Source organism: Humulus lupulus, chromosome X, assembly GCF_963169125.1.
Source record: "Humulus lupulus chromosome X, drHumLupu1.1, whole genome shotgun sequence".
Classification (NCBI taxonomy): domain Eukaryota; kingdom Viridiplantae; phylum Streptophyta; class Magnoliopsida; order Rosales; family Cannabaceae; genus Humulus; species Humulus lupulus.
Genome location: NC_084802.1, coordinates 203,889,470 through 203,917,323, shown reverse-complemented (window position 1 = coordinate 203,917,323; position 27,854 = coordinate 203,889,470). Strand labels below are relative to the sequence as shown.

The following is a 27,854-nucleotide window of genomic DNA, read 5'->3' as shown; positions in this document are numbered from 1 at the left end:
GCGTAGCCTAACTGGTTCCACACAGCTTCTTTTGTTGAGGTTAAGGCTTCAATCCTTCCACCCACCCTATGTAAAAAAAAAATACTAATCAAGACGGTCCTAACTAATTAGAGACTTAAAATCAAATTTAAAATTTATAAGGTCTTTATCAATTTTTAAATAAAATTATCTTACTTATATGAATTTTTTTGGACTTAAAGCCTACACATGTGCCCTCTCGTCTTGAACATATGATTTATATCTTGAAATATATAATATCAAACTCACATAAATCATCCTTATCATACTTTTTGAGCAGTAAATAACGAGCCTTTATATTTTAATCAATTATTGTTTTCCTAATTTATGACATTTTTTTCTTTCTTTCTTTTTTTTTTTGTGTTGTCACGTTGTCAATGGAGTGATTGAATTATAAAGGTCTTAGGATCTTGGTTGTTTGTAACAACTAGGTGTCATGTGCACCACATAATATATATATATATATATATATTGTCAATTATAAAATGAAATTTTGTGTATCTGAAATTTCTGTCTCCAATATGTCTGTCTATCATTATTATTAGATGTCACATCATACATAAAATTTGAATTTTTATGCTTAACAAGAGTTAGTAAAAAAAATGCTAAATATTTAAATTATTTTTTAAAAAATATCAATTTTTTTTTTTTGACAAAATCCAAAATATTTCTCTAATAATTTTTCACATCCATTTTATCCTCTCCCTCAATCTATTCCTCTCAACTCTCTCTAGAAAAAAAATCTATGGGTAAGGTAAAATATAATATAACTCAATGTAATGACAAGTATTCCTCACTTAGGATACTAAAATCCTGTATTTCGAACAAATCTGGGTATGATTTTTTGCGATTTTTTTTCAGATCTAAAACTTTGAAATCTACAGAAAATTGACATGGTTTGTTGGTGCTCGATGCCAGCTCGATGAGGTCTTCAAAATCAAAATTTCATGTTTCTTGATGGTAGTTTGATAGTACTTGATACGATTCTTGCAAGATACGTAATTTTTTCCATCTGGTATTCGTTAGGGGTATTTTCTGCAGATTTCAAAGTTTCATATTTGAAAAAATCGTAAAAAAACCAAAAAATCATGTCTAAATATGTTCAAAATATAATATTTTAGTATCCTAAAGTAAATAATATTTGTCATTACATTGAGTTCTCTTATATTTTATATTTCCCATGGATTTTTTTTCTAGATAGAGAATTGAAAGGAATGAGTTGAGGGAGAGAGAGGAAAGAGTGAAGAGTGAAGAAAAAATTGGGGGAAAAATTATGGGAATAATATTTTTGGTATTGCCAAAATATTTAATTTTTTTTTTGAAATGATTAGAAGTTTGCTCGGTTAATCCTAAAAATTAAAAATAGAATGATGTCACTTCAGGATAAGTAGGACGTGGTGGAGATAAAAAAAGAGAGATAGAGAGAGAGAATTCTCAATCAAAATCAAAATGTTTTAAACTTTGTAATTATTAAATGATCAATCAGATATAAAGTTTTCTTTCTTTTCTAAACCACATAATTATTTTTACTATGATATAGTTTCTAAACATCAATCATTTTTTTGTTACAAATATTTGAGAAGAACAAATAGAAGTGATGAAGATGAATCATGTGGAAGAGAAAGATTAAGTGATAACAAAATCAAATATAAAATTATATTATTATGAACAGCGTAAGAAAAAATTAGAGGCATCAAAAGTTTTGTTCACTTTTAAATAAATATAGATTCTTTTAATATATATATATATTCAATATTAATTAGTAGTCCTCGCTAATATGATGAGTAATACAATTTTGAATTACTTCACAAGAAAGACTGAAAAGAGCATCCATGAGACTAAGTTTTGCCAATAAATGGGGTATTATATTTTATTTTCTTCACGGGGAACAAAATGACATGAACCAACTTAACAAAAATAATACAGAAAATGGTGGATATCCCCAACAATTATATTATTTACAAAACTATCTCTACTTCTTTGAACGGCCCAAATAACATTTCGACAGTCGCTCTCTAACGAATGAATGGTGATCCACTCTGAAAACATCATTTCAATGCCTCCAAGCAAGCCATGCAAACTCGGTCGTGTATAGGGTGTTTGATTCGAATGCACATGGTGAGTAAAGTAATAAACCAAACAGCCCCAGTCATCTCGAACGACAACCTCAAACCCAAGAAGACCCCGTCTCACACAAACAACACCATCAACGTTCATTTTTAACTAACTAGGCTTTGGCAGCTTCCAAACACTCCAAGATCAATGCAACTCTCACATCGATTATGGTTCTCTATTCTCGTTGGCAGCGACATCAACTGAATCATTCTTAGGCACGTTAGAAACCAGATTGTCATGGGAGCTAAACTCACATATCACTTTAATTAAGATAAGGATAAAAAAATAGAGATGCATTTGGAGTTCACTACAACAAAATAGGGCTTTTGTGGACAACGGATGTCGCCCCTAATAATGGCCATAGTCGCCGCTAACATGTCGCTGTTGATATTTTGACGCTAATATTGATTATTAGTGGCAACAAAAATGTCGTACCTAATAATTAATATTAGCAGCGACATTTTTGCCCCTAATAAATTACAAGTCACCCCTAATAATCGTGTCTACAAGATCAAATTTCGTATCTAATAATAACAAATCGCCCCTGATAATGTAATATTAGCGGCAACAAAGTCGCCCCTAATAGTTTTATATAATTAAAAAAATGAAAAAATATATATTTAATGAAATAGAATATCATCAAAGACTTTTATATTATTAGCGGCGACAAAGTTGTCCCTAATAGTTTTATATAATTAAAAAAATAAATTTTTTTTTTATAAAATAGAATATCAACGACATTTCTATATTATAAGCAGCGACAAAAGTCACCCCTAATAGTTTTATATAATTAAAACAATTAAAAAATTATTAAAATAAAATATTTAAATAATATTTTTAAATTGATTATATCAAAATTAAATATGCACAAAAATAATAATATCAAAATTAAATATGCATAAAAATAATAATTTGTTCATATTACACAACTAATACAATATTATCCAAATTAAGCATGCATACAATAATATATTAATTAAATGTTATTGTTTAATATAATAATATATAAAATATCTCAACTTTCGATGCCCTCCGTATCGTCTCCTTCTTCTGGTGCCTGTGGTGGCTGTGGTACCTGCCAAGTCTGCGGTGGCTGTGATGTGTGTGGAGGCATCAACCATGGATACTATGGTGGTAACGATGATCCTCCAAGTCCATGAATGATGGATATGGATAGGGCAGAAGTTGAGACGACGGTCTACTCATATGAGGAGGTGGGGGTTGGGACGAAGGTCCACTCATATGAGGAGGATAAGCCTGAGGGCACGGAGGCATCAGCCATTAATACATGTATGGCTGGGTCGGGGGCTGAGACGACCACGATGGTGGAGGCATGTCAGGATGGCCTGGTGAAGGCTGAGAAGCTGAAGCTTGAGAGGTGTGATGTGTTTGAGATTCAGAAGACGAACCTACATACTTCTCGTAAAACTACTGACATGTATTCTGCATCTCCACGTTTGTTGTCAAACGTTTTTCAGGTGGAAGCTGCTGATACACGTACTGAAGCTACTCATTCACGGTCTTCACCATATCAACCAATTCACATATATTCTCAGTTGAGTGGTGAGGTGGAGCATGATACTAAGTGTTAGAGAGACGAGTTGACGCTTTACCCTTTAATTTGCGGCCAACTCCTCGCTGGTGGCCCCGCCTTTCACCAAGAACATGACTTAGCATCTTCATTTGATCAACCGAGGAAGAATCATCGGTACTAGATTTAACTGTCTGTTGAGTCTCAATTTCAAGAGTTGATTTCAAATTTTCATGGTTTTAAAAAACATTAGACACAAAAGACAAATATAATTATTTGAATTGATAATAAAGTTAAACTTAGATAAAGTTAAACATTAGTGCCCAAAAATACACATTTATTGATTTAATAGTCAAAATAAATTAAGTTTTAATTAATATTTTCATGGAATTAATATGATTTATTTTGTAGGAATTAATTTGTATTTTTGGCACTTGGAAACAAAGAAAAAAGAAATAAAGAAATAAAATTGAAGAAAGAAAGAAAATGTGGCATTTTTGGAAGAAAAAGCCCAATCGCAAGCTCAGGCCCATGTTCTCTCTAGCCCTTGCTTCTTTCCAGCGAACCAGGTGGCACCCTCGCAGCCCGCCACGCATCCTCCCCAACCCAGCTTTGACCCACACCTGACCCGTGAGCCACCTGGCTAGCTTTAACCCGACCTGCGCTTGACCCAGTCCGCCTACTGCCTCTTTTCCTTGCTGACAGCGTGCGCCACATGGCACTACAACAAATTTCATTATTAGCGGCGGGGGACTCCGCCGCTAATAAATGCCGCGTCCGCCGCTAATACCCCGCGCCTAAAAAAGTGTCGCTAATAATGATTATTAGCGGCGGACTGACACACCCGTTGCTAATAAGCAATTATTAGCAGCGGACATTAGCGGCGGGTTCCGCCGCTAATAACTATGTCCGAGGCATTAATATTAGCCGCGGGGTCCGCCGCTATTATTGTATTTATAATTTTTTTTAACGATTCAATTTTATTAATTATTCAATATTATGTATATGATTGTGATCAGTTTGGTAGTAAGTAAAAGAAAGATTTATACAAAGTGCTGATTTCAACATTTAAAAATAAAGATAATATATCATATATATTTTTGAAATATATAGTCACTATACAAAATATAACTATTAAAAACTCTACATATGTATATACATATCTGTTTGGATAATTCAAGTTTTATTATCTTTTGTTTTGAATGGTACTAACTATATATTTGTATTAGAAACAATAAGAAGTAAATGTTAGACATATTTTCGTTAAGTACAAATTCAACTTGGAATAATTTCTTACTATACATCAATATATATTTATATATGCTTCCAATACAATATATATATACTATATAACTACACTTGTGAAGAGTGGTACCTGTTTGTGGCTGGCACAGCCGTGTGTGGCCAAATGATGGAAATGGCCAAAGAGAGAGAGACTGGTTCGGAAAAAAAATTGGTTACATATAACACAGAAAATTAAAGAAAAAAAACAAAATTAAATAACTACAATATAAATTGGATACTTACACTTGCTACTTCTCTGTGTACCAAAGGGAATGATCGGAGAAGAAGAAATGGTGCGAATGGCAGTCGGAGAAGACGGAGGAATCAGAGAAGAAGAAAGGAGAACAGACGCGAAGAGGTGGTGCCAATTTGATTTGTATTCATAAGCATTAGCGGCGGGATCCGCCGCTATTATTTTATCCTGGCACCATTAATATTATTAGTGGTAGAGCCCGCCTCTAATAAAAGGTGATTATCCGCCGCTGATATTATTAGCGGTGGATAGTCCGCCTCTAATATAGGTGATTATCCGCCGCTAATAAATTTTAAAAACTGTTCCCGGTTATTTATTTTGGAATATTAGCGGCGGAGGGTCCGCCGCTAATATATTTTTTAATATTTTTTAAAATGCTCCCTTATTATTAGCGGCGGGCCTCCAAGTCCGCCGCTAATATTCTGAACATTACAGGTGAACTTAGTCCGCCGCTAATAATTACGCCGCTAATAGGCTTTATTCTTGTAGTGTGGTGTGCTCCCATTAATGCGACTTGATTAATGTTTCAACTGCCACCAGTCACCTTCCAGCCTATTCTTTGTGCATTTTGGGCCTTGGACCCTTCCATTTTGAACTTTAAATCTCACATTTTGTATTTATTTAGAAAAATGTGTGTGATGACCCTTTACTAAAATAGCTACGTTAATATTAATAATAAAATTTGATTTTTCAAAATCATATTTTATTATTAATGTTTCAGATTTATTCTGTAAACCTCATTTGTAGTTTAATATCCTTTTAGTCATTTTCTTCTTCTACAAATAAGGACTATTCTTTCACATTTTGTATGTAATTTTTAGAGTAAAGAAACTATAGCAAAATTTCTACTCACTTTCTTCTCATACTTTCTTTTTAGAATTTTTTGAGAATGATGAACATAATGGCCTAATCTTCCTAGGAAGGCTAGGGATGATTTCATATGCTAGTGACGTTATTTTGCTACTTTGATTTACTATGTTCTTAATATAATATAGTGAGTTGTTTATATTCTTTCAACCTCATCTTTATTTACTTGTACTAATAATATATATGATTAATCATGCTATTTCTATGTGTTTCTAATTAGTAAAAGTAATATTGATACATAATTTTATATCTAATCTTCTATTGCATTATTACCCTTTGGTATTTTGTCATTTTCAAATTTTTCATAAGATTAACATTGTGCTCCTAAAGTAAAGAATTTTATAATTCAAATAGACTTTTGTTAGAAAAGAATATATACTTTAATGTTAGATTTTCCAAGTAAATGTTGGGATGTGAATTATTTTAAATCAAGTAAATAAGTAATTAAACAAACAAGCATATGGATGATTCTTAAAATCATTATACTTTTCAACTCTTGATTACATCTTATTTTTATTTCACTTGATTTGTCTTATTTTATCATTTTACCAAAAAGACAACAACAAAAATCTCAAATCTATTTTCATTTCTATTTATTTCATGTTACTAACTTTTTGTGTTATTTTTCTACTAATTTTTTTATTTTAGGTTGTCTCTTTGTGATCGGCCGCCCTACTAATGCATGCTTTCCGTCAAAAAAACCACATTGCAAAGTTCAACCATATGACTATTTTTCACATTTGCTTTTATTTTTTATTTCAAGATAAAAAGTAAAAGTTTTAAATGCATACCATAAGTGCTATGATCGCATCTTATGTGTCAAGACCAGAGTTCTCAGCAAGTATCTTGGGAATCACAAGTTGGGCATCAGCAAAAGCTTCCACACCGAGTTGAGCTTGCTGTTCCAAGTGCGTAAATCAATAAATGTGAAGAATAATAAATACTGTTAATAAAAATTGAATTTAACATCTCCAATTGCAACAAGAATTCATTAAACAAACATAATTAACTTGGAATATTGTACCATTTTCTTGATATCAATAATGAGATCTCTTAGAGATTGTTCAATTTGATTTTTTGGGTAGAATCTTACCAGCAAGAAAATAAACTAATACCCAATAAAGAATGAAACTCACAAGAAAGGAAGAGAAGAAGAAGTACCACTTTGTGAAATGCTGGTCTTCAATGGCGAAGAAGACCAGAGCAGATTCGATACAAATAAGAGAAAATCTTTAACAGCGAAACAAAATTGAGCTTTCATAACATATTCATTAAAAGAAAATAAATAAAAACCCTATTTCCGAAATGCAAAACAAGGAAATCAAAATGATTTCAAAAAAGGAAAAATAGATATGGCGTTGAGAGAGTCGACTACGTCATTGGTTAAGAGCTCGGCTGTCGAAGTGGGCTGGGCAGTCACACCGATGGGAGAAGAGTCATTCAATGGAGTCGCGCGCAGAGGGAATGGAAGCTGGGTTGAAGAATGGTGCTTGCTAGGGAGTCAAGTCACACAAACAAACAAGAGTGAGAGCTATCGGGGCAGAAGAATGGGGTTGGGTTGATTTTTGCATATAGATAACCTCACTTTGAAACGTTGTCGTATCACTGAGTTTGTTTTTCTTTTTTTGACAAACGTATTGAGTTTCTAACTTTTTTCTACATATTTTAAAAAAAATTTAAATAACATTTTTTAAGCGTAGTAGACTATATATAACTTATAGTCTAATGACTTTTTTTGTCGTATATAATAATTAGATTTATGTATGTATAACTTAAATAGATAAAATATTATAATTAATTCAACTATTATTAGTTATCTTATATTTAAATATTCACCTAAAAATATATAAATTAAAATAACTTATAACTACAAAAATTAATCATATTAAGACAAAAAAATTAAAAAATATAGAAAATATAGTGTCAGAAACTATTAATTAATATTTATTGTATAAACATATTTACATAATTAAGTATTATTTATTGCATTACATTTTAAATAAAAATTCACACTTAATTAATACATAAATAGTGTGTCTTGTAAAATTCAAATTTATGATACATCAGATGATGGTTCGTGGAAAGTAAATTAATCAAATTAGAAGCTGGAAACTTATTCATAGAATAAATTCAAAGATTTTTTCTCAGATTTAAATCATTTTTTTTTGGCACAAAAAGAGACGCAACTGAATTAAAAACAACAACAACCATAATCCAAATGCAACAAGAAAAATAATATACAAAAGCACTAGTGATCAGCTCAAATGCCTTGCTCATATCATAAAATGAAATGCTTTAAAATGATTTTTTATACAACCAAATCTTAGACTTTGATTAATTTACTTTATTTTGGTGTCGAATTGATTAGTCCATACTAGAGCATGTATTGCAAAGATACTTTAAAAAGAAACCAAAGGAACCCAATGGTTTTGGGATTCTTGATGAAGTTATAATAATTTTTCAGTGAAATAAATTATTATATTATTATTTTAATAGAATATATAATTTATTCCTAAAACACATATAATAATTTGTTTGAAATTTAAATATATTCTAATGGTGGTTCACTTAAAACCACCATCTATAGTTAAAATGTATTTAAGGACAATCATTTTGTGTTAGTGTAAATACTGGTTTAAGTGAGTTAAACATTGATTAAGAGAAACTCTTTTCTTAGCTGGTTTCTTTGGTTTGTTACAGTCAGTTGCACAACAGAATTCTGTTATTTACTGTATATTGTTTTTGCACTGTAACAATCTTGTAACCGTTTTCCAGCTGAGTTTCTCTCTTTCCAAAAGCTTCCGAAAGCTTCTTCTATATTCATATATATATATATATATATATATATCATTCAATAAATAAAAGAATCAAGCATTAGTTGAGCTCTTATTCAGTTTCTTTTATTTTATTTTCTCCTCTACTTTGTTTTTCTCATTTGGTATCAAGAGCTTTAGGTTTTTTTTTCCAGCTTCCATGGTGCCTTCTTCCAGCACCGCTCCTAGAGTTCTGACTCTTCATCTTCCTCGGCTACTCAAGCAGCTGCTGTGGTCATCCCTCCTTAGATTGCACCTCTCAATCTTCGACTCGACAGGACCAACTATTTCTATTGGCGATTGCAAGTTCTTTCCACTGCTTGTGCTCATCAGCATGACAGCTTTCTTGATGGCACCAGGATCACTCCTCGCACCATTCCTGATCATACAAATGTTGATTCCACCATCATCAATCCGGAGTACATCAATTGGCTTCGTCTAGATCAGTTTATAATGAGTTGGTTGTTCAATTCGATTTCTGAGGCTATGCTAGGGCATGTGGCTCGCTGTGCTTCTGCTCAAAATCTGTGGAGTGTTCTAGATCAACTTTTCCCCAATAGGTCCAAAGCTCGTATTCTTCAACTTTGTTTTCATCTTCAAACTGCACGCAAAGGATCCACCTCTGTTGATGAGTATTTTCTCAAGATGCGTTGCCTTGCTAATGCTCTAAATGCTGCTGGCCATGTTATCATAGATGATGAGCTTGTTCTCTACATTTTGGGTAGTCTGGGAAGTGAGTATGAAGCTGTTGTAGTTAATCTAACCTCTAAAGATTCAGTGACATTGCATGAGGTCCAGTTCATGTTTCTCAACCAAGAAATGCGTCTCGAACAAATGCACTCTACAGCTCAGCTGGATCATCATAATCCTACTGCAAATTATGCTGAGTACAACAAGAAATACTCCCCACCTCCCTCGACACACTCTGCAAATCGTGGTGGTCGAGGCCTAAACCGAGGTCGTGGAGGTTGATACAACAATAAAAAAATGGTCTAACAATCGCCCTATCTGTCAAGTATGTGGCAAACCTGGACATATTGCCTTGAAGTGCTATCACAGGTTTGATTTGAGCTATACTGGTGAAACTGCTTCCACTGAGAATGCTTCTCCTGATTTTCCTCAAGATATGCTTGCTATTGCCACTACAGTTGCTGATCCACACTGATACATGGACAGTGGTGCCTCACATCATGTTCTCTCTGATGCCACTAATCTTGCTCATAAGCAAGACTACAAAGGCAAGGATAAGCTGGTTGTAGGTAATGGATCTCAACTGATTATTACTGCTATTGGATATACTTCCATTTGTGCTGAGAAAACCCTTCATCTTAATAACATTCTTCATGTGCCTGGTATTAAAAGGAATTTGATTAGTCTTGCTCGTTTTACTGCTGATAATTCTGTTATTATGGAGTTCACCTCTTCTTGTTGTTATGTTAAGGATGCGGTGACAGGGAGTGTGCTTCTGCAGGGCCAGCTACATGAAGGGTTGTATCAACTTGTTCTTCCTAAGGGTGTTTCCTCATTCCTAGAGTCTGTACACTCTCCTTATCAATCCTTTTCTCCTAATGTGTACCTAAGTAGTACAAAATCTGATTGTAATAACAGTAGTTGTCATTCCTCTATTGAGTCTGTACCATGTAATTCATCCTCTCGACTTACCAATCTTTGGCATAGTCGACTTGGACATCCATCAAGTGTAGTTCCTTGTTCCAAATCAGATATTACTTTTTGTGATGCATGCCAATTTGGTAAAAATCATTTAATGCATTTTCATTCTTCTACTCTTAAAACCACCAAGCCTCTTCAACTTGTTCACTCTGATGTGTGGGGACCTTCCCCACATATTTCACCAGAAGGTTTTCGGTATTATATTCTATTTGTTGATGACTTTGCAAAATTTAGTTGGATATATCCTATGCGTATTAAGTCTGATGCCTATTCCATCTTTCTAACATTCAAAACTTTTGTAGAAAAGTAATTTGATCTTTAAAAGGTCTCCAAACAGATTGGGGGGGGGGGGGGGGGGGGGAGTTTCGAAAACTTCAACCTTTACTACAACAACTAGGCATTCTTTTTAGGCATCCATGTCCTCACACTCACCAACAACAAGGTCGGGTTGAAAGAAAACATTGCCATGTAACTGAAATGGGACTAACCTTATTAGCTCAAGCTAAAATGCCTTTACATTTTTGGTGGGAAGCGTTTGTGGCTGCTGTGTATCTCATAAATCGTCTTCCGAGTGTTGTTTGTGCTCATAAATCACCTTTTGAGTGTCTTTTTTAGTACAAACCTGATTATACACTACAACAAATTCTATTATTAGCGGCGGAGTCTCCGCCGCTAATAAATGCCACATCCGCCGCTAATATACTGTAGCGGCGGGCCTTCGCCGCTAATACCCCGCGCCTAAAATGGTGTCGCTAATAATGATTATTAGCGGCGGACTGACGCACCCGCCGCTAATAATCAATTATTAGCGGCGGACATTAGCAGCGGAACCCGCCGCTAATAACTATGTCCGATGCATTAGTATTAGCCGCGGGGTCCGCCGCTATTATTGTATTTATAATTTTTTTTAAATTAAATTTTAAATAAATTAATAAATTAATATTTATTAAATTTAATTATTTTTAAAAATAATTTATAATATAATTTAATAAAAATAAACATTTAATTAATTTAAACATAACTAACATTAAAATTAATATAAATAGTTTTAATATTTATCAACCTATTAAATATCACTATAGTCATTAAAAATAAATAAAGTATTAATTCAGTCCAAATATATAAACTAGTAACTAAAGAAAATCATTAAGATTAATATTAAAATTGTCCTCATCTTCAACATTTTGGTCTGGCTGTGAGGACGATGGCTGTGACGATGGCGGTGGCGGTGGCTGCCGTGGCGGTGGCGGTGAAGGAATATATGGTGGTTGTGATGATCGTCCGAGCGTGAGGTCCCCAAACAGATCTCGAGGCTGTGGCTGTGGCGGAGGCTGCATCGATCCTCCTGGAAAATCGGTAAAACTAAAATATTGTGGAGGAGACTGAGAATGGGGTCCAAATATGTATTGGTTTTGATACTGAGGAGGTTGTTGCGACGACATATGTGGCGGATACATTGGATGAGGCTGGTACAGCTGCTGCGGCGGATACTGTGAAGGAGGCTGGAACTGCTGCTGTGAAGGAGTCTGATACTGCTGATGTGAAGGAGGCTGATACTGCTGTGAAGGAGGCTGATACTGCTGTGATGGAGACTGAGAAGACGAAGCACCTTCGGATTGTGGTGGCAAATGCCTCTGCAGAAAACTGTCAAACATTGGGTTATACAGTTTACTGGGATGCACAGTTGTCGAAGTCTCAAACGTCTCACGAATTGCCTTCACCAGCAAAGCCATAACTCTCATATCTTCATTAGGCGAAGCAGCAGTATTTGCTTGGGACTGACTTTGATCTGTAGAGCTAGAGGATGTCTTTTTTGCCTTCCCTTTCGCCCTATAACCCACTCCTCTTTGGTAGTCAGATCTCTCCCCGAGTACTTTACTTAGTATCTCGTATTGATCGACCGGGGACGAATCAACACCAGATACATTTAGAGATGCCTCACTCTGCTGTTGACTTTGCCTCTCATTCTGTGACCTCTCAACCTCAGCCGCCATTTTTTCCTGTATAAAGATAACATTATAAACAAAAATTAGAAACATTATAAACATTAGAAACAAGAAAACAATAATATACACTTACATAATCTTGTTGAGCTGCCTCATTGACAAAAGATTTTGTCGATTTTCTCATATGAGCATCCCTCCAGGTATCAACAACATGCACATTCGGGTTCTCCTATACAAATGTAAACAAAATGTTTTAGAATGTGTTATTTTATAAAATTAAATTAACATCTTCACTTACATATTCGTGACGCTTAGCTGCCAACGACTTTGTGCCTTGTGTTGTTACATACTTCATTTGTCTTCTGTTTACTTGATTTTTAGCAGAACGAGCCAAAAATCTTTCGCTCAAAAACATTTCACAAATAAGCTTCCAAGCCTCCTTAGTGCAATGGTTAGGTGGCTTAGAGAGGACATTCTCCAAATCTTCTGGTCCAGCATAATGATTTTTGAAGTGTCTATTTCTATAGTTCTTTCTCTCGCGATATCTTTCCCCCATCTCCTTGTTGAGAGTTGCCAGAACTGACTCACGTTGTGGATGATCGTCTATATTATAGTAATACTGCATTAGGAAAAAAAATATTAGATAACTTGTAAATAATGGAATTAAATAATGAAAAGTACAAGATTTGTAATTTTTTTACCCTCATACGATCAAGCACTTGATCCTTAAACTGTTGAGGTACATCAGCAAAATCCAAATAATGCCCCGGACACAACATGGAAACTAGAGTTCCCAACATGCGAATAAAAGCTTGATCCTCCTGCCCAACCACTTTGTTGGTCACAGGATCAAGCTCTAGATCCAATGGTTTCCCAGCTTTTTTCCTTCGTTCTTCAAGAACATTATTACTAGCAGGGCCACGACCTTTTCTTCTCGTCGACGGGGCTTTAAAATTTATTAACAATAATCAGTATTAGTATTGATGTTATATTTATCTAACAATATAATTTCTAAAAATAATTTTGATATGCAATATTTAACCTGACTCGCAAGATGTTGGTACCCTAGAAGGATCTGGCGGGTCTTGACCCCCACCATCTCCGCCATGATAAGTAGCTATATCAGCTGACATTATACTTCAATTTAAAATTTATTAGTTAGTAATTAGCATTAAATAGAAGTATATCACATTGAATTCATAATAATAATAATTACAAAAAAAACTTCATTATATTTAAATACATAGTTCTGTTACACAAATAGAAAAAAACTAAACAGAGTAATCACTATCATTTCCATCAGTAATCGGAGATACATTTTCATCTTCACAAAGCTCAAATATCTTATATTATAATTACAAAAAAACACTTCATTATATTTAAATACATAGTTCTGTTACACAAATAGAAAAAAACTAAACAGAGTAATCACTATCATTTCCATCAGTAATCGGAGAAACATTTTCATCTTCACAAAGTTCAACAACCAATTCATCTTCTGCATCTGCAACGTCCTCATGTTCTGACATATCAGCTTCGTCGTCACCATCTTCATTAGCTCCAACATATGCAGCAGGTTGATCAGATTGCATAATCAACTCTCCGAGGTCCACAGTCAACAAAAAATTTGATGAACTTGTTTCATGTACAACATCAATAACATCATTAACCTCATCAGAATTGTCCTTAATGTCCCAAATCTGTCGATGATTCACATCTTCTACAACTTTCCAATCACGACCTCTAAGTAAATCATCGAGATAGAAAACTTGCTTAGCTTGAGTAGCAAGTATGTACGGCTCATCTTTGTACCATTCGCCATTGACGTTTATACTAGTGACATTATTTTCAATGACTGTTTTCTTCATTCTTGGATTTGTATTAAACCATTTGCACCGAAATAATGCCACTGAATATGCACCAGTGAAAGAAAGTATCACCACTTCTTCAAGCGTGCCGTAAAAATTAAAACCTTCGGTTCCGGCAGCCGACACTCCACTATTCTGTGTGGTGCGCTTTTTGTCTCGATCGTGTGCAATAAATCGAACACCATTGACTATACAACCTTGGTAAAATGTTGACAAATGATCTGACCCAGATGCTAAAGCTAACAGTTCATCACCGTTATCCAAAGACCCAAGCTTGTGCAGGTCATATATCTAAATACATAGAATGATATTAGATTCACAAAATATATCATTAATAAAATCACTGTTCAAAGTTCAAAGTTCAAAGCTACCTTTTTATGAAACCACGAACGAAAATTTTTCCTATGCAAACGATCATGATCACCATCTGGGTATTTTTGTTTAATCTCTTGTAGGTGTTCACTGTTAATTAGAATAGTGTTACAATTCTTGATAACAAAAAAATGATAATAACCACACATGTTCTAATTTATAAGAGAATAAACTTACTCTAAATAAGGCTCAATTTCAGGAGAATTCTCAAGTATGAACCACTCAGCTATTTCACGAGTCTTATGATCGAGAGTCTTCAAAGTTCCCTTTGTGAGTGGACGACATTGAGATTGGAAAACTGCAAGATTTCGTGGGATATAAGTTGCATCTTCATTTCGATCAAGACGGTTAAATCTTGTTTCAATGCCTTTGAAATACATTGAACAAAAGGTCAAAGCCTCGTCTGCAACATAGCCTTCGGCGATCGACCCTTCAGGGCGAGCTTTATTTCCCACATAATTCTTTAATTTTTTCATGTATCTTTCAAAAGGATACATCCACCTCATAAATACCGGACCACCCAATATTGCTTCTTCTGGCAAATGCAATACCAAATGAATCATTATGTCAAAAAAAGCTGGAGGAAAAATGAACTCCATCTTGCACAATATCTGAATAAGATCATTTTGTGCTTCCTCCATATCTTTAACATTTAAAGTCCTCGAACATATTTGCCTGAAGAAATTGCACAATTCTGCAATAGTGGTCGATATAGATTTTGGAAGAAACTTACGAACACCGAGCGAAAGTAATCGTTGCATTATCACATGACAATCGTGTGACTTCAACCCAAGAATATTTGTATCATTCTCAGACACTTTCTTCTTCAAATTTGAACAAAAACCATCTGGAAATCTAACTCCTTTTATAAACTGACAAAACTGTTGCCTCTGCGCCGGAGTTAACACATAAGGAGCGTGCGGCTTCATCAGCTTCCCATTCTCATCTTCATAAATCCACAATGATTCTCTCACACCCATCTTTTTCAAATCATGTCTGGCATTAGTGGTGTCCTTAGATTTATCACTGTCTAAGATAGTGCCAAGGAGACTATCACACACATTCTTCTCAACATGCATGACATCTATATTGTGTTTTAATTTGTTTGTACACCAATACTCAAGCTCATAAAAAATACTTTTTTTCCTCCAATTACCTTCATCTACTCCTCTTTTACGTTTCACACCCCCAAACTGGACATGTTTTCCTGGAACTTGCGCTGCAAGAGCATTAACTTGTTCTAGTATATCCTCACAAGTAAACCGTCTCGGAGGACGTCTTCTCTCAACTTCTCCATCGAACTCTTTGTCTCTTCTCATTCGATGAGTACTTGGCAAGAATCTTCTGTGACCAACGTAAGAAGTTTTACCGATCACTCGGATGGAAGTTGTGTCCTCATTACACGTAGGACAAGCTTTGTATCCCTGACCACTCCATCCAGACAAACTACTGCGAGCTGGAAAATCGTTCACTATCCACAAAAGGGCTGCCCGCATCTTGAACATCCTGTTGGTCGTACTATCTCTTGTATCAACTCCGTTAACCCACAGATCCTTCAACTCATCCACCAATGGTCTCAGAAATACATCCATGTCCTTACCGGGTGATTTTGGCCCAGGAATAAGGAGGGTCAACATGAAATAATTGTCTTTCATGCACAACCAAGGTGGCAGATTATAGTTTGCCAACACCACAGGCCACATGCTGTATGCAAGATTCATGTTGCCAAATGGATTAAATCCATCAGCAGCTAAGCCCAGACGAACATTTTTGGGATCCCTTGAAAAATCAGGATGCTTGGCATCAAAGTCCTTCCACGCAGAGCCGTCTACCGGGTGTCGCATCACCCCTTCATCTTTTGATTTCCCGGCGTGATGCCATATCATGTGTTTTGCTGTAATCCTTGAACTGTATAATCTTTTCAACCGAGGGGTCAACGGAAAGTAACGCATCACCTTGTGTGGCACTTTTTTTCCTTTCGTCATTTCGGAAGTAATCCATATACTACTTCCGCATACTGGACATGTCTCTTTAGATGCATGCTCATTGTAAAATAAGCAGCAATCATACTGACACACATGAATGGACTCGTATCCCAACCCTAATTTTTTCAATCTCTTTTTCGCCTCGTAGTACGATCCGGGGATTTTGTTCTCCTTAGGAAATGCAAGCTTTAACAACTTTAGCAATTCATCAAATATGTTGTTAGGCATCTTCCCTCTAACTTTTAGATGCAATAACTTTGCTAAAAAGTTCAGGGATGAAATCCAATCACAGCCAGGATACAACTCCGCTTCAATCTCCTCAAATAACTCGTCATAATACTGACTCCCACCGGGATCCCTTTCTACTTCCTCAGTTGTCGGTAAAAGGAAGTCTTCCACAACTTGAATCATCTCATCAACCACCTCATCAGCAACAATTTCTTCCACCTCACCATGAAAAATCCACTTATCATAAGCTTGATGAAAACCCCTATCGAATACGTGTGCCCGAACTACATCCAAAGATTCAAATCTATTATTATTGCATCTCACACACGGGCACCTAATTCTTCCATCAGAATCTTTATGTTCCGACACCATCCTCAAAAAAGCTTGCAGACCATTCCAATATTCTTGACAACCACGATTTCTCAATGTTGTCTAAGTCTTGTCAATCGTCATCTAAAGTGTTATAAGAGTGTGAGTTTTAGTAATGTAAATGGAAATGGATAACAAAGGCGATTTGTTATCATTTTTGAAATCTTATGCAATATTATAATATCTTATGCTATTTTATGATGTTTTATTTGATAATGTTATTTATAAACAAATTAATTTTTTTTTCCTAAACTAATTTATTATTTATTAAAATTTTATTAAATATTATATCTAACTTTTATTATTTAATTAATTACATTATTATAAATTAATTAAAAAACAAATTATTATTTATTCTTAATTTTTAAACTTTTAATAAATATAATTATCAATTTCTATATTCATGTAATTTATAAATTATTATTTATTCATAATTTTTTAATTTGTAATAATAATAATAATGATTTTATAAATTAATTATTATTTGACTTTAAGACTAATTTATATTTTTAAATAATTACATAAATTTTATTAATAATATTTTAAACTTATCATTTATGTGCCGATATCCATGTAATTGATGGTTGTAGTCAACAACCATCAATCACAAACATACCGATACTAAGAAAATAAATTAACTACTAATTAATTTTTTTGTTCTATTTTTACAAATAATAATAATAATATATGTTCAAGCAAAAAGGAGAAAAAAGAATAAAATAACATGATAATATGCACTTATTGTTGTTTTTTTTTTTCTATACTCACTTTTTTTATTAAATAAACTATCTTAAATTTGTTTCAAAAAATTTCACAATCTAAACAAAATTAGTTTCCCTATTAAAAATATCAAGTTGCGGTGAAAGTTAGTTAGTAGTATAAAAGCTTTCACTTATTTGACTAAATACATTTTTTTTTTACAATAATTAACAAGTAGATCAAAAAATTTGGTGTGGCCGTTAATAATGGCAATGGAGTAACACAGACGTGATATAATTAGTTTGTTTCAATTTTAATTTAAAAAATAATTACAATTTTTTTAAAAATAAAAAACAATTCAAAATTTATTACTAAAATTTAAAAATGATTCAAACATTAAAAAAATATTTTAAAATTTAAATTAATTTTAATTGAATTTGTATATTTTTCTAGCACTTAGTTTAATTAATATTATATAATTAATAAAATAGTGATAAAGAAAATATGGGTGCTAATAATCTGATTGATCAAGTTTAAATCTTCTTTATTCAATATTAACAAAAACACTATATTTTACTTAATAATAAATCATCTATTATTATATTTTATAAATTAATTTAAATTATCACTTAAATTTTATTTTTAACCAAAACAGTCCTATAATTTTTTACATACCAAGATTAAAAAATAAAGTAAGAACAAACACATATATCTTAACAATAGATGTCAAGATTTACATACCAAGGATACTAACTAAAGGACTCAAAACTCAAATATTATACACTAAACAAATACAAAATAAATTATTCAAAAAATACAAAAGATATTAATTACAAAAAATATATCCACACCTGTTGAGGGTGTGCCAAGGTCGTGTGTGTGTCGGGGTCGTGGGTGTGTCGCTGTTCTGATAAAAAAAAATTAATACCAAAAGATACACGAAAAAAATTCAAACCAAAATAATATAAAACTAAGTAGCTAGTATAAAATACACCATTATTCACCATTGAAGATGATTAAAGGAGAGAGCACAAAAGTAACTAGTATAAAACAAGTGTTTCTATACCACTTACAACAATGACATAAACAAGTATATTTATTTTAGTCAATTTATTAATCTAACTTTTGCAAGTGCTTAAAATGCATGCACTTGTTTGATTTAAATTAAAATAATAAAATCAATTACATTGAGTAACTAAATTCTAGGAATTAAGTTTATGAAAGTATAAAATATGATATGGATAAGTTACATAAAAAAATATATAAAGAAATTTATTATTGCTGATATAAATGAAAGCTACCAACAAATATATGAAATAAAAACTTGACATGAATAGAAATTAAATTAAACAAATTAAATTAAATTATTTATTTAGATAATATTATATCAAACTTTTATTATTTAATTCATTAAATTATTAAAAATTAATCAAAAATTAAATTATTATTTAAATAATTATTTATTCTTAATTTTTTCTACTTTTATTAAATATTATTATCAATTTCTATTTACATGTAATTTATAACTATTTAATATTAGATAATATTATTCAATAAACAAATTAAATTAAATTATTTATTTAGATAATATTATATCAAACTTTTATTATTTAATTCATTAAATTATTAAAAATTAATCAATAAATAAGTTATTATTTATATAATTATTTATTCATAATTTTTTATACTTTTATTAAATATAATTATCAATTTCTATATTCATGTAATTTATAACTATTTAATATTGGATAATGTTATTCAATAAACAAATTAAATTATATAATTTAATTAGATATTATTTAATTAATTAAATTAATAAAAAATAATTAAAAATAAATTATTATTTATTCATAATTTTTTATAATTTTATTAAATATAATTATCAATTTTTATATTAATGTAATTTATATTAAACAATATTATTCAATAAAAAAATTAAATTAAATTATTTAATTAAATAATAATATATCAAACTTTTATAATTTAATAAATTAAATTATGAAAAATTAATAAAAAATTAAATTATTATTTATATAATTATTTATTCTTAATTTTTTTTATACTTTTATTAAATATTATTATCAATTTCTATATTCATGTAATTTATATTTAACAATATTATTCAATAAACAAATTAAATTAAATTATTTATTTAGATAATATTATATCAAACTTTTATTATTTAATTCATTAAATTATTAAAAATTAATCAACAAATAATTTATTATATATATAATTATTTATTCTTAATTTTTTATACTTTTATGAAATATAATTATCAATTTCTATATTTATTCTTAATTTTTTATACTTTTATGAAATATAATTAATATTTCCACAATACAATATTTAAAACCTTATACACAAAATTTACAGATAATAATCTAATACCCTACCAACCTCATCACTCAGCCACAACCCCAACCTCGAAACCTCCTGACATCACAACCCCAAACCCATGCCCCCGGTCCACCCACAATCTCAATCCCCCGACCTTAAACAACACACACAATCTCAATCCAAAAACTTTTTTTTTTCCTGTCTTCTTTTTGTAAATATAGTGCAAGAGATAGGAGAATAAGACATTTCCTAAATCTGTCAATAGCTGTCTCACTAACATATATGAGCAAAATTTTAAAAAAAATCTAAGAAGCACCAAATAAAAAATCTAACACTAATACGTGGAACAAGAAATATGAACGTAAAAAGTAAGCAAATATCAACACATTTTCCATGGAAAAAGCAAGAACAGAGACAAATTAATCTGAGAATTAGAATATGAAAATGGAAATGGAGTTTGCTTGCTTACCTTTGTAGAAAGCAGCTAAACCAGAGAGAATCAGATTGCAGTGCGAGCAGAGAGCCCTGAACCTGGACATATTTGACAGAGAAAGCAAGAACAGAGACAATGAGACTAAGAATGATTAAGAGAAGATGTAAGACTCATAATCATATTGAAGAACTCAACGAAGAAGAAAATGGTTTAAGTTTTATCAAGAAACTTACTTGTCTCGGATGTATTCTTCTCTGCAACTGTGAAGAATCGTTGGAGATGAAGAAGAGAGAACGGTTGACAAAGGGATGAGAGACGCGAGGGAAGAAGAAGGGATGCATGGAAAATTTAAACTGCTCAAGAGAATTAGCGGCGGGGCCCGCCGCTATTATTATTCCCCCGCGGCTAATATTATTATTAGCGGCAGGTAGTCCACGGCTAATAACAGTAATTACCCGCCGCTAATAGTAATAGCGGCGGTCGTCCGCGGCTAATAATAGTAAATACCCGCGGCTAATATTATTAGCGGCGGGTAGTCCGCGACTAATAATAGTAATTACCCGCCGCTAATAATAAATGAAAAATTCCCGGGCTTTTTATTATGGGTATTGGCGGCGGACTGTCCGCCGCTAATAATCGTACATCCGCCGCTAATAAAATATAAATATCCATATTTATATTTTACTTTTATTAAATATTATTAGCGGCGGAATAGCCTAGTCCGCCGCTAATAACCTCTACAATGGCGGCGGACTGAGCCCGCCGCTAATGACCTCGCCGCAACTACCTGCATTTGTTGTAGTGATACTCTGTTAAAAGTTTTTGGGTGTGCTTGTTTCCCTTTTCTTCGTCCTTATAATAACCACAAATTTGAGTTTAAAACATCCAAATGCATTTTTCTGGGTTATAGTCCTTTTCATAAAGGATATTGTTGTCTTCATTCTTCAGGTTGAATTTATATTGCAAGGAGTGTCAATTTTAATGAAAATGAATTTCCATATTCCACTCTTTTACCTAATTCTACATCATCTTCATTCATTCATACTAACTTCCTTGCTCCTGCATTTGTTCTACCTATTTCTTCACATTCTAACACATATTTGCAATCAGCTAGTTCGAACTCAAATTCTTGCTCATAGGTTGATACTAGTTCTTCTACTCCAGCCGCTGTTGCACACTCTTCTAGCCCGCCCACCACTCCTACTAGTGATCATTCTCCTTTGACATCGCCTAAAATGGCTGATTTGACTACTAGTTCACTAGATGATCATTCTTTTGAGGAGTTATTTGTGCCAGTCGTGGATGTGCCCAGCTCTCCTCCACCATTACCATCTTGACATCATATGCAAACTCGCTCCAAGTCTGGTATATATAAGCCCAAAGTTTATTTGGCTACTGCTTCTAATCAGAAATTATATGCTGAATCAACATCTGTCAAAATAGCCCTTACTCTTCCTGAGTCGTGTGCTGCTATGGATGCTGAGTTTTCTGCCTTGGTTCGTAACCACACTTGGAGTCTTGTTGCTCCCACAATAGATATGATCATTCTCAGCAGTAAATGGGATTTTCGAACAAAGTATAAAGCTAATGGCTCTTTGGACAAGTTCAAGGCGAGGTTAGTTGCAAAAGGATTTCAGCAAGCTCCTGGCTTAGATTAGAATGATACATTCAGTCCTGTTATAAAGCCTCTACCATCAGAGTTATTTTTTCTCTTGCTGTCTCTTATGGATGGGATATTCAACAAATCGATGTCAACAATGCATTCCTTAATGGCGAGTGTTGAGCCCAAAAGAGGGTGTTTTAATATTTATACTCGCAAGTGCACGAATCGTTTCAGAATATAATGTTCATGTAAGTACGAGGTCGAACCCACGGGAGTTGACTAACATCAAAAGAAACTATTTCAAACAAAGGAAGAAGATTCTAACCTAGTTCCAAATATTTGATGAGATTTGTTTTAGAGAAATAAAAGACAAGTAATAACAAGATTTAAGATTAAATAGAAAAATGGTTTTCAAATGAGATATGTAAAATAAGATTATTAAGATATTAGAATCCAAAAAATGCAAGTTCAATAATATTTGTAAGTATATTGATTCCCAAGTTTAGATATAGTTGAAATAAATCACACTATATTTTTTTCAAAATACATTTTCTAGTCAAGCACAAGTTACTTTAAAAAAAGTAGGATTTTTCTTCACTTATATAAGATATAATTTCTAAGCATTAGTTGTGTTACAACCTAATGAAACTACAAAAAAATCAAAGAGATTATGTTTAGGCAAAATATGATACTTATGCTCTAAGAATTAGATGTGAACAATTTAATGAAAAACATTTAATCAAAGAATATCATATTTTTTCATAATGAAGAACTAAGTGTAATATGCTTTAACAATCAATAATAGATGAAAAATGCATATCTTTGATAGAAAAATCCATAAACAATGTTCTACAAATGGGAAATCAACATACAACAAAAAATACTATCTAGTTACATTTTGCTTCATCATCATCTTAATAATCTTGGAAAAGATTAGAAGCTCATAACTAGATTGAAATAAAAATTACAAAATAACATACTTGACATGCTCTTCAAAAGATGAAAATGGTAGAGAGAAAATAGTGAAAAGAGAGAAAAATATGAAGTGTAGGAGAGGTTGAAAAGATGAAGAAGAAGAGCTCCCCAAATGGTTTTACAAGACTCTATTTATAGGCAAAATATGGAGATTAAATTAATCAAATTAAAATAAATAAATTGATTAATTTAATTGTGTTGGGAAGTGGTAGGATAAAAAGAGTAAGTGTAAGGGTATTGGAAAGATAAAATGTTTGGTTGGATGGAAGATTAGTGAAAAACTAGGGTAAAAAAAATGAATTAAGAATGTTTATTTAGGTAAGAAAAAATGAAGAGTGAATTGATATTTGAGTGAAAAGAAAAAAAAACATTGGGAAGAAAAATATGATTTTTTGGTCTTTTGGTGGCTGTGTTGGCAGCTTGGTTGACTTGGGCCGTTTGGGCCTTGTGCGTGATGGGCCTTGGGGCTGAAGGAAGGCATTTGGCTGAAGCTGGGAAGTGTTGGGCCAAATTGGGCCACGGCTGGCCTTGCTGGAGCTTCAGGCGGTCAGGAGGCAGCTGCTGAAGGAGAAATGGGTGCTTCGGGCCTGGGAGCTTCGGTGGTTAGGCTGGCCCGTGGAGTTTGCTGAGGGGAAAGAGCTGGCCAGGCATTGATGAAGTTGCATGGCTAGGTTGGGTGGAATGGTGAAGCTGGAAAGGGCATTGGGCCTTGGCAAGATGATGGCCACCGCTAGAGGCAGCAAGGGGAGACTGAAAATGGGCCTGGGCTGAGGCATTGGCTCATTTGAAAAATGCCAAATTTCTTGTTATTTTCTTTCAAAACTATCACCTTTCTTTTGATTTCCTTGCTTTTCAAGAGCCACAAATGAAATAATTTTCCTACAAAATAAATTATAAACTAAATTAAAATTAAATATTTTCATTAATAAAATATACCATATAACTCCCATGAAAACATTAATTAAAATTTAATTTACATAACATTTAATTTCAATAAAATCATATTTTTAGCATTCAAACTAACAATACTAATTTTAACTAATTCAATTACAACATAAAACAATAAAATATCTATAAAAATCTAGACAATTACAATAAGACTAATAAATGCAAAATTACTTAAAAACTTAATAAATCAATTAAGAACTCAAGAACTAAGCAACAATTAACACATAAAAAGTGGTAAAATAACTTTATTTTGTAAAGTTATCACACCCCCAAACTTAAAGTTTTGCTAGTCCTCAAGCAAAAGAAAAATTAAAATACACTTTTTTTATTTTATTTGGTGATATCAAAAATGTCCTCAAAGATTGTACATTGAAAATAATTTATAAAAATATGAATCAAAATTAACCTTATGTAATTAATTCCATAGTCAATCTTGCTTTGAAAATATTTTTTAAATTAGAAGTCCAAAACTATTTATCAAGTTATTATGTGAATTTTGGAAAAAATTGTTGTAATAAATTATTTATTTCACATATTATGATGAATAATAATTTTTTTTCAAAATTTTATTTTTTTAAGCAAAATTGACCCAAGAATTAAACACAAAGCTTAAGAAAGATTCATATATTTTTTTAAACTAAAATCAAACTCAATCAAGGATATTATCATAGGAAAAACGGATATCACCAAAAGGATTTTTTTTTATTTTTTTGTTTTTAATTTTTAGATAGAAAATAAAGTGTAAAAGCACAAAACTATATATATATATATTACTAGAAAGATAATATTAAACACATATAAATATATTTTTTTTATATTTTTTTAATAATTAATATATAAAATAGATACTCTACCATCCAATTTTTTGTTTTTTTTTTTAAAGAAATTCTACCATTTTCGAACACATGAAAGAAGTAACCATATAAACCCACTACCCCCAAACTTAATTTATGCATTATCCTCAATGTATCAAAATACAAATATAAATTGAAGCGTGAAATAGTTTAAAGTTTAGAATGGTCGTACCTCATCATGGAGCATTGTCAAGAGTGCAACAAAAAGGAAACAAAAATCAAAACAAGAAGTTAACCTAAAACATAAATAAAACACACATTTACCAATAATTGATGAGAGCGATCAAAGACCATGGTAAATAGGATCCTCAAGAAGGATTTCATCCACTTTAGCAGTTTTCAATTCTAAAAATAGTTTCAATTTTTGTCCATTCACTTTGAATACATTACCATTATTAGGATTTTCAATTTCAATGGCACCATGTGGAAAAACAGTGTGAACAATGTATGGACCTACCCACCTAGAGCATAACTTCCCCGGGAAGAGATGCAAACGAGAATTGTATGAAAGGACTTTTTGACCGGGAGAGAAATCTTTTCGCAAAATGTTTTTGTCATGGTAAATCTTCATTCGATCCTTATATTTTTTGGAATAGTCATATGCATCATGCCTAAGCTCTTCTAACTCATTTAATTGAAGCTTTCTTCTCTCACCCGCTTTGTCTAAGGAAAAATTCAATTGCTTAATTGCCCAATAGGCTCTATGTTCTAGCTCAACGGGTAAGTGACATGCTTTTCCATACACATGTCTATAGGGAGACATTCCAATGGGTGTTTTGTATGCAGTTCGATATGCCCATAATGCATCAATGAGTCTTAAGAACCAATCTTTCCTAGTTGGATTGACAGTTTTCTCTAAGATGTGCTTAATTTCCCTATTTAATATTTCAACTTGACCACTAGTTTGTGGGTGATAAGGTGTAATACTATATTGTTTCATTAAATGCTCAAAAGATCTATTACAAAAGTGTGTACCGATATCACTAATGATAGCACGTGGTGAGCCAAAACGAGAGAAAATATTTTCTTTAAAAAACTTAAGCACAACTTTATGGTCATTTGTGTGGCATGCAACTACAACTTCAACCCATTTAGACACATAATCAACACCAACAAGAATGTACAAGTTACCAAAAGAGTTAGGAAATTGACCCATAAAATCAATGCCCCAAACATCAAATATTTCAACAATAAGGATAGGATTCAAAGGCATCATGTTTCTTCTAGTTACACTTCCTAACTTTTGACAACGTTCGCAAGATTTGCAATAAACATAAGTGTCATGAAAAATAGTAGGCCAATAAAATCCACATTGTAAAATTTTCAAAGCAGTTTTCTTACCACTAAAATGTCCACCACATGCATGATCATGACAAAAAGATATGATTTTAGTTTGATCACAATTTGGAATGCATCTCCTTATTATTTGATCATGGCAATATTTAAACAAATAAGGATCATCCCACATGAAATTTTTCACTTCAGAATAAAATTTAGATTTGTCATGCTAAGACCAATGAGAAGGAATTTCACCAATGACCAAATAATTCACAATGTCAGCATACCAAGGCAAAGAAGATATATGCATGAGTTGTTCATCAGGAAAAGTTTCAGTTATAGTGGTGGAGTCATTATTAGTCTCAACAACAATTCTAGACAAATGATCAGCAACAACATTTTCAGAACCTTGTTTATCTCGTATGTCTAAATCAAATTCTTGTAAAAGCAAGATCCAACGAATTAAGCGAGGTTTAGCATCTTTTTTCGACAAGAGATATTTCAATGCAGCATGATCAGAATAGACAATTATTTTAGATCCTAACAAATAAGACCTAAATTTCTCCAATGCAAACACAGCAGCAAGCAATTCTTTTTCAGTTGTAGAATAATTTAATTAAGCATCGTTCAAAGTTTTGCTAGCATAGTAGATTACATGAGGTAACTTGTTAATTCTTTGTCCTAGAACAACACCAATAGCATAATCAGAAGCATCACACATTATTTCAAAAGGAATATTCCAATCAGGAGGGCGAATAATAGGTGCACTAGTCAAAAGGGATTTCAATCTTTCAAAGGCAACATGACAATCATTATCAAAGACAAAAACATTTTCTTTTCCCAGCAAATGACATAATGGGTGTGAAATTTTGCTAAAGTCTTTTATGAATATTCTATAAAAACCGGCATGGCCTAAGAATGATCTAATTTCTTTTATTGTTTTAGGTGGGGGAAGTTTTGAAATAAGGTCAACTTTTGCTTTATCAACTTCTATTCCCTCAGATGAGATTACATGACCTAAAACAATTCCTTTTTTAACCATAAAATGATATTTTTCCCAATTAAGAACTAAATTCTTTTCTTTGCAACGAATTAAACACAAGAGAAAGATGGTGCAAACAATCATCAAAAGAATTTCCAAACACAGAAAAGTCATCCATAAACACTTCATAATTTCTTTCAACCATATCAGAAAATATTGCAATCATACATCTTTGAAAAGTTGCAGGAGCATTACAAAGACCAAAAGGCATGCGACGATATGCAAAGGTTCCAAAAGGGCAAGTGAAGGTAGTCTTTTCTTGATCTTCAGGGGCAATGGAGATTTGGTTATATCCCGAATAGCCATCAAGAAAACAATAATATGCATGGCCAGCTAAATGTTCAAGCATTTGATCAATAAAG

At 32.4% G+C, this 27,854-nt stretch overlaps 2 protein-coding genes and 1 long non-coding RNA gene across 3 annotated transcripts; 1 reads left to right on the top strand and 2 right to left on the bottom strand.

Annotated features, from left to right (window-relative positions):
* Positions 1–1,841: 1,841 nt before the first annotated feature.
* Positions 1,842–7,675, bottom strand: LOC133804903 (uncharacterized). Its single transcript, XR_009878696.1, has 5 exons — positions 7,230–7,675; positions 6,860–6,967; positions 5,192–5,369; positions 5,040–5,100; positions 1,842–2,333 (listed from the first exon to the last, which is right to left on the bottom strand). It is a non-coding gene; the product is annotated as an uncharacterized LOC133804903 (long non-coding RNA).
* A 5,174-nt stretch (positions 7,676–12,849) lies between these two features.
* On the bottom strand, positions 12,850–15,757 carry LOC133806651 (uncharacterized). The gene is made up of 4 exons (XM_062244746.1): positions 14,916–15,757; positions 14,738–14,828; positions 14,471–14,657; positions 12,850–12,860 (listed from the first exon to the last, which is right to left on the bottom strand). Exons 1-4 carry the CDS (start codon positions 15,716–15,718, stop codon positions 12,850–12,852), a joined length of 1,092 nt encoding a protein of 363 aa, XP_062100730.1. The 5' UTR covers positions 15,719–15,757.
* A 6,378-nt stretch (positions 15,758–22,135) lies between these two features.
* LOC133806650 (uncharacterized mitochondrial protein AtMg00820-like) lies at positions 22,136–22,450 on the top strand. The gene has a single exon (XM_062244745.1). It carries the CDS (start codon positions 22,136–22,138, stop codon positions 22,448–22,450), a length of 315 nt encoding a protein of 104 aa, XP_062100729.1.
* Positions 22,451–27,854: the final 5,404 nt, after the last annotated feature.

Bases quoted from the DNA above. Each gene is read 5' to 3' on its own strand.
- LOC133806651 (XM_062244746.1), bottom strand. From the start codon at position 15,718: ATGGGTGTGAGAGAATCATTGTGGATTTATGAAGATGAGAATGGGAAG. The intron at 14,829-14,915 runs GTAAGTTTATTC...TCTAATTAACAG, and splicing joins GAAATTGAGCCTTATTTAGA to TGAACACCTACAAGAGATTA. The intron at 14,658-14,737 runs GTAGCTTTGAAC...CTATGTATTTAG, and splicing joins GTTCGTGGTTTCATAAAAAG to ATATATGACCTGCACAAGCT.
- LOC133806650 (XM_062244745.1), top strand. From the start codon at position 22,136: ATGCAAACTCGCTCCAAGTCTGGTATATATAAGCCCAAAGTTTATTTG.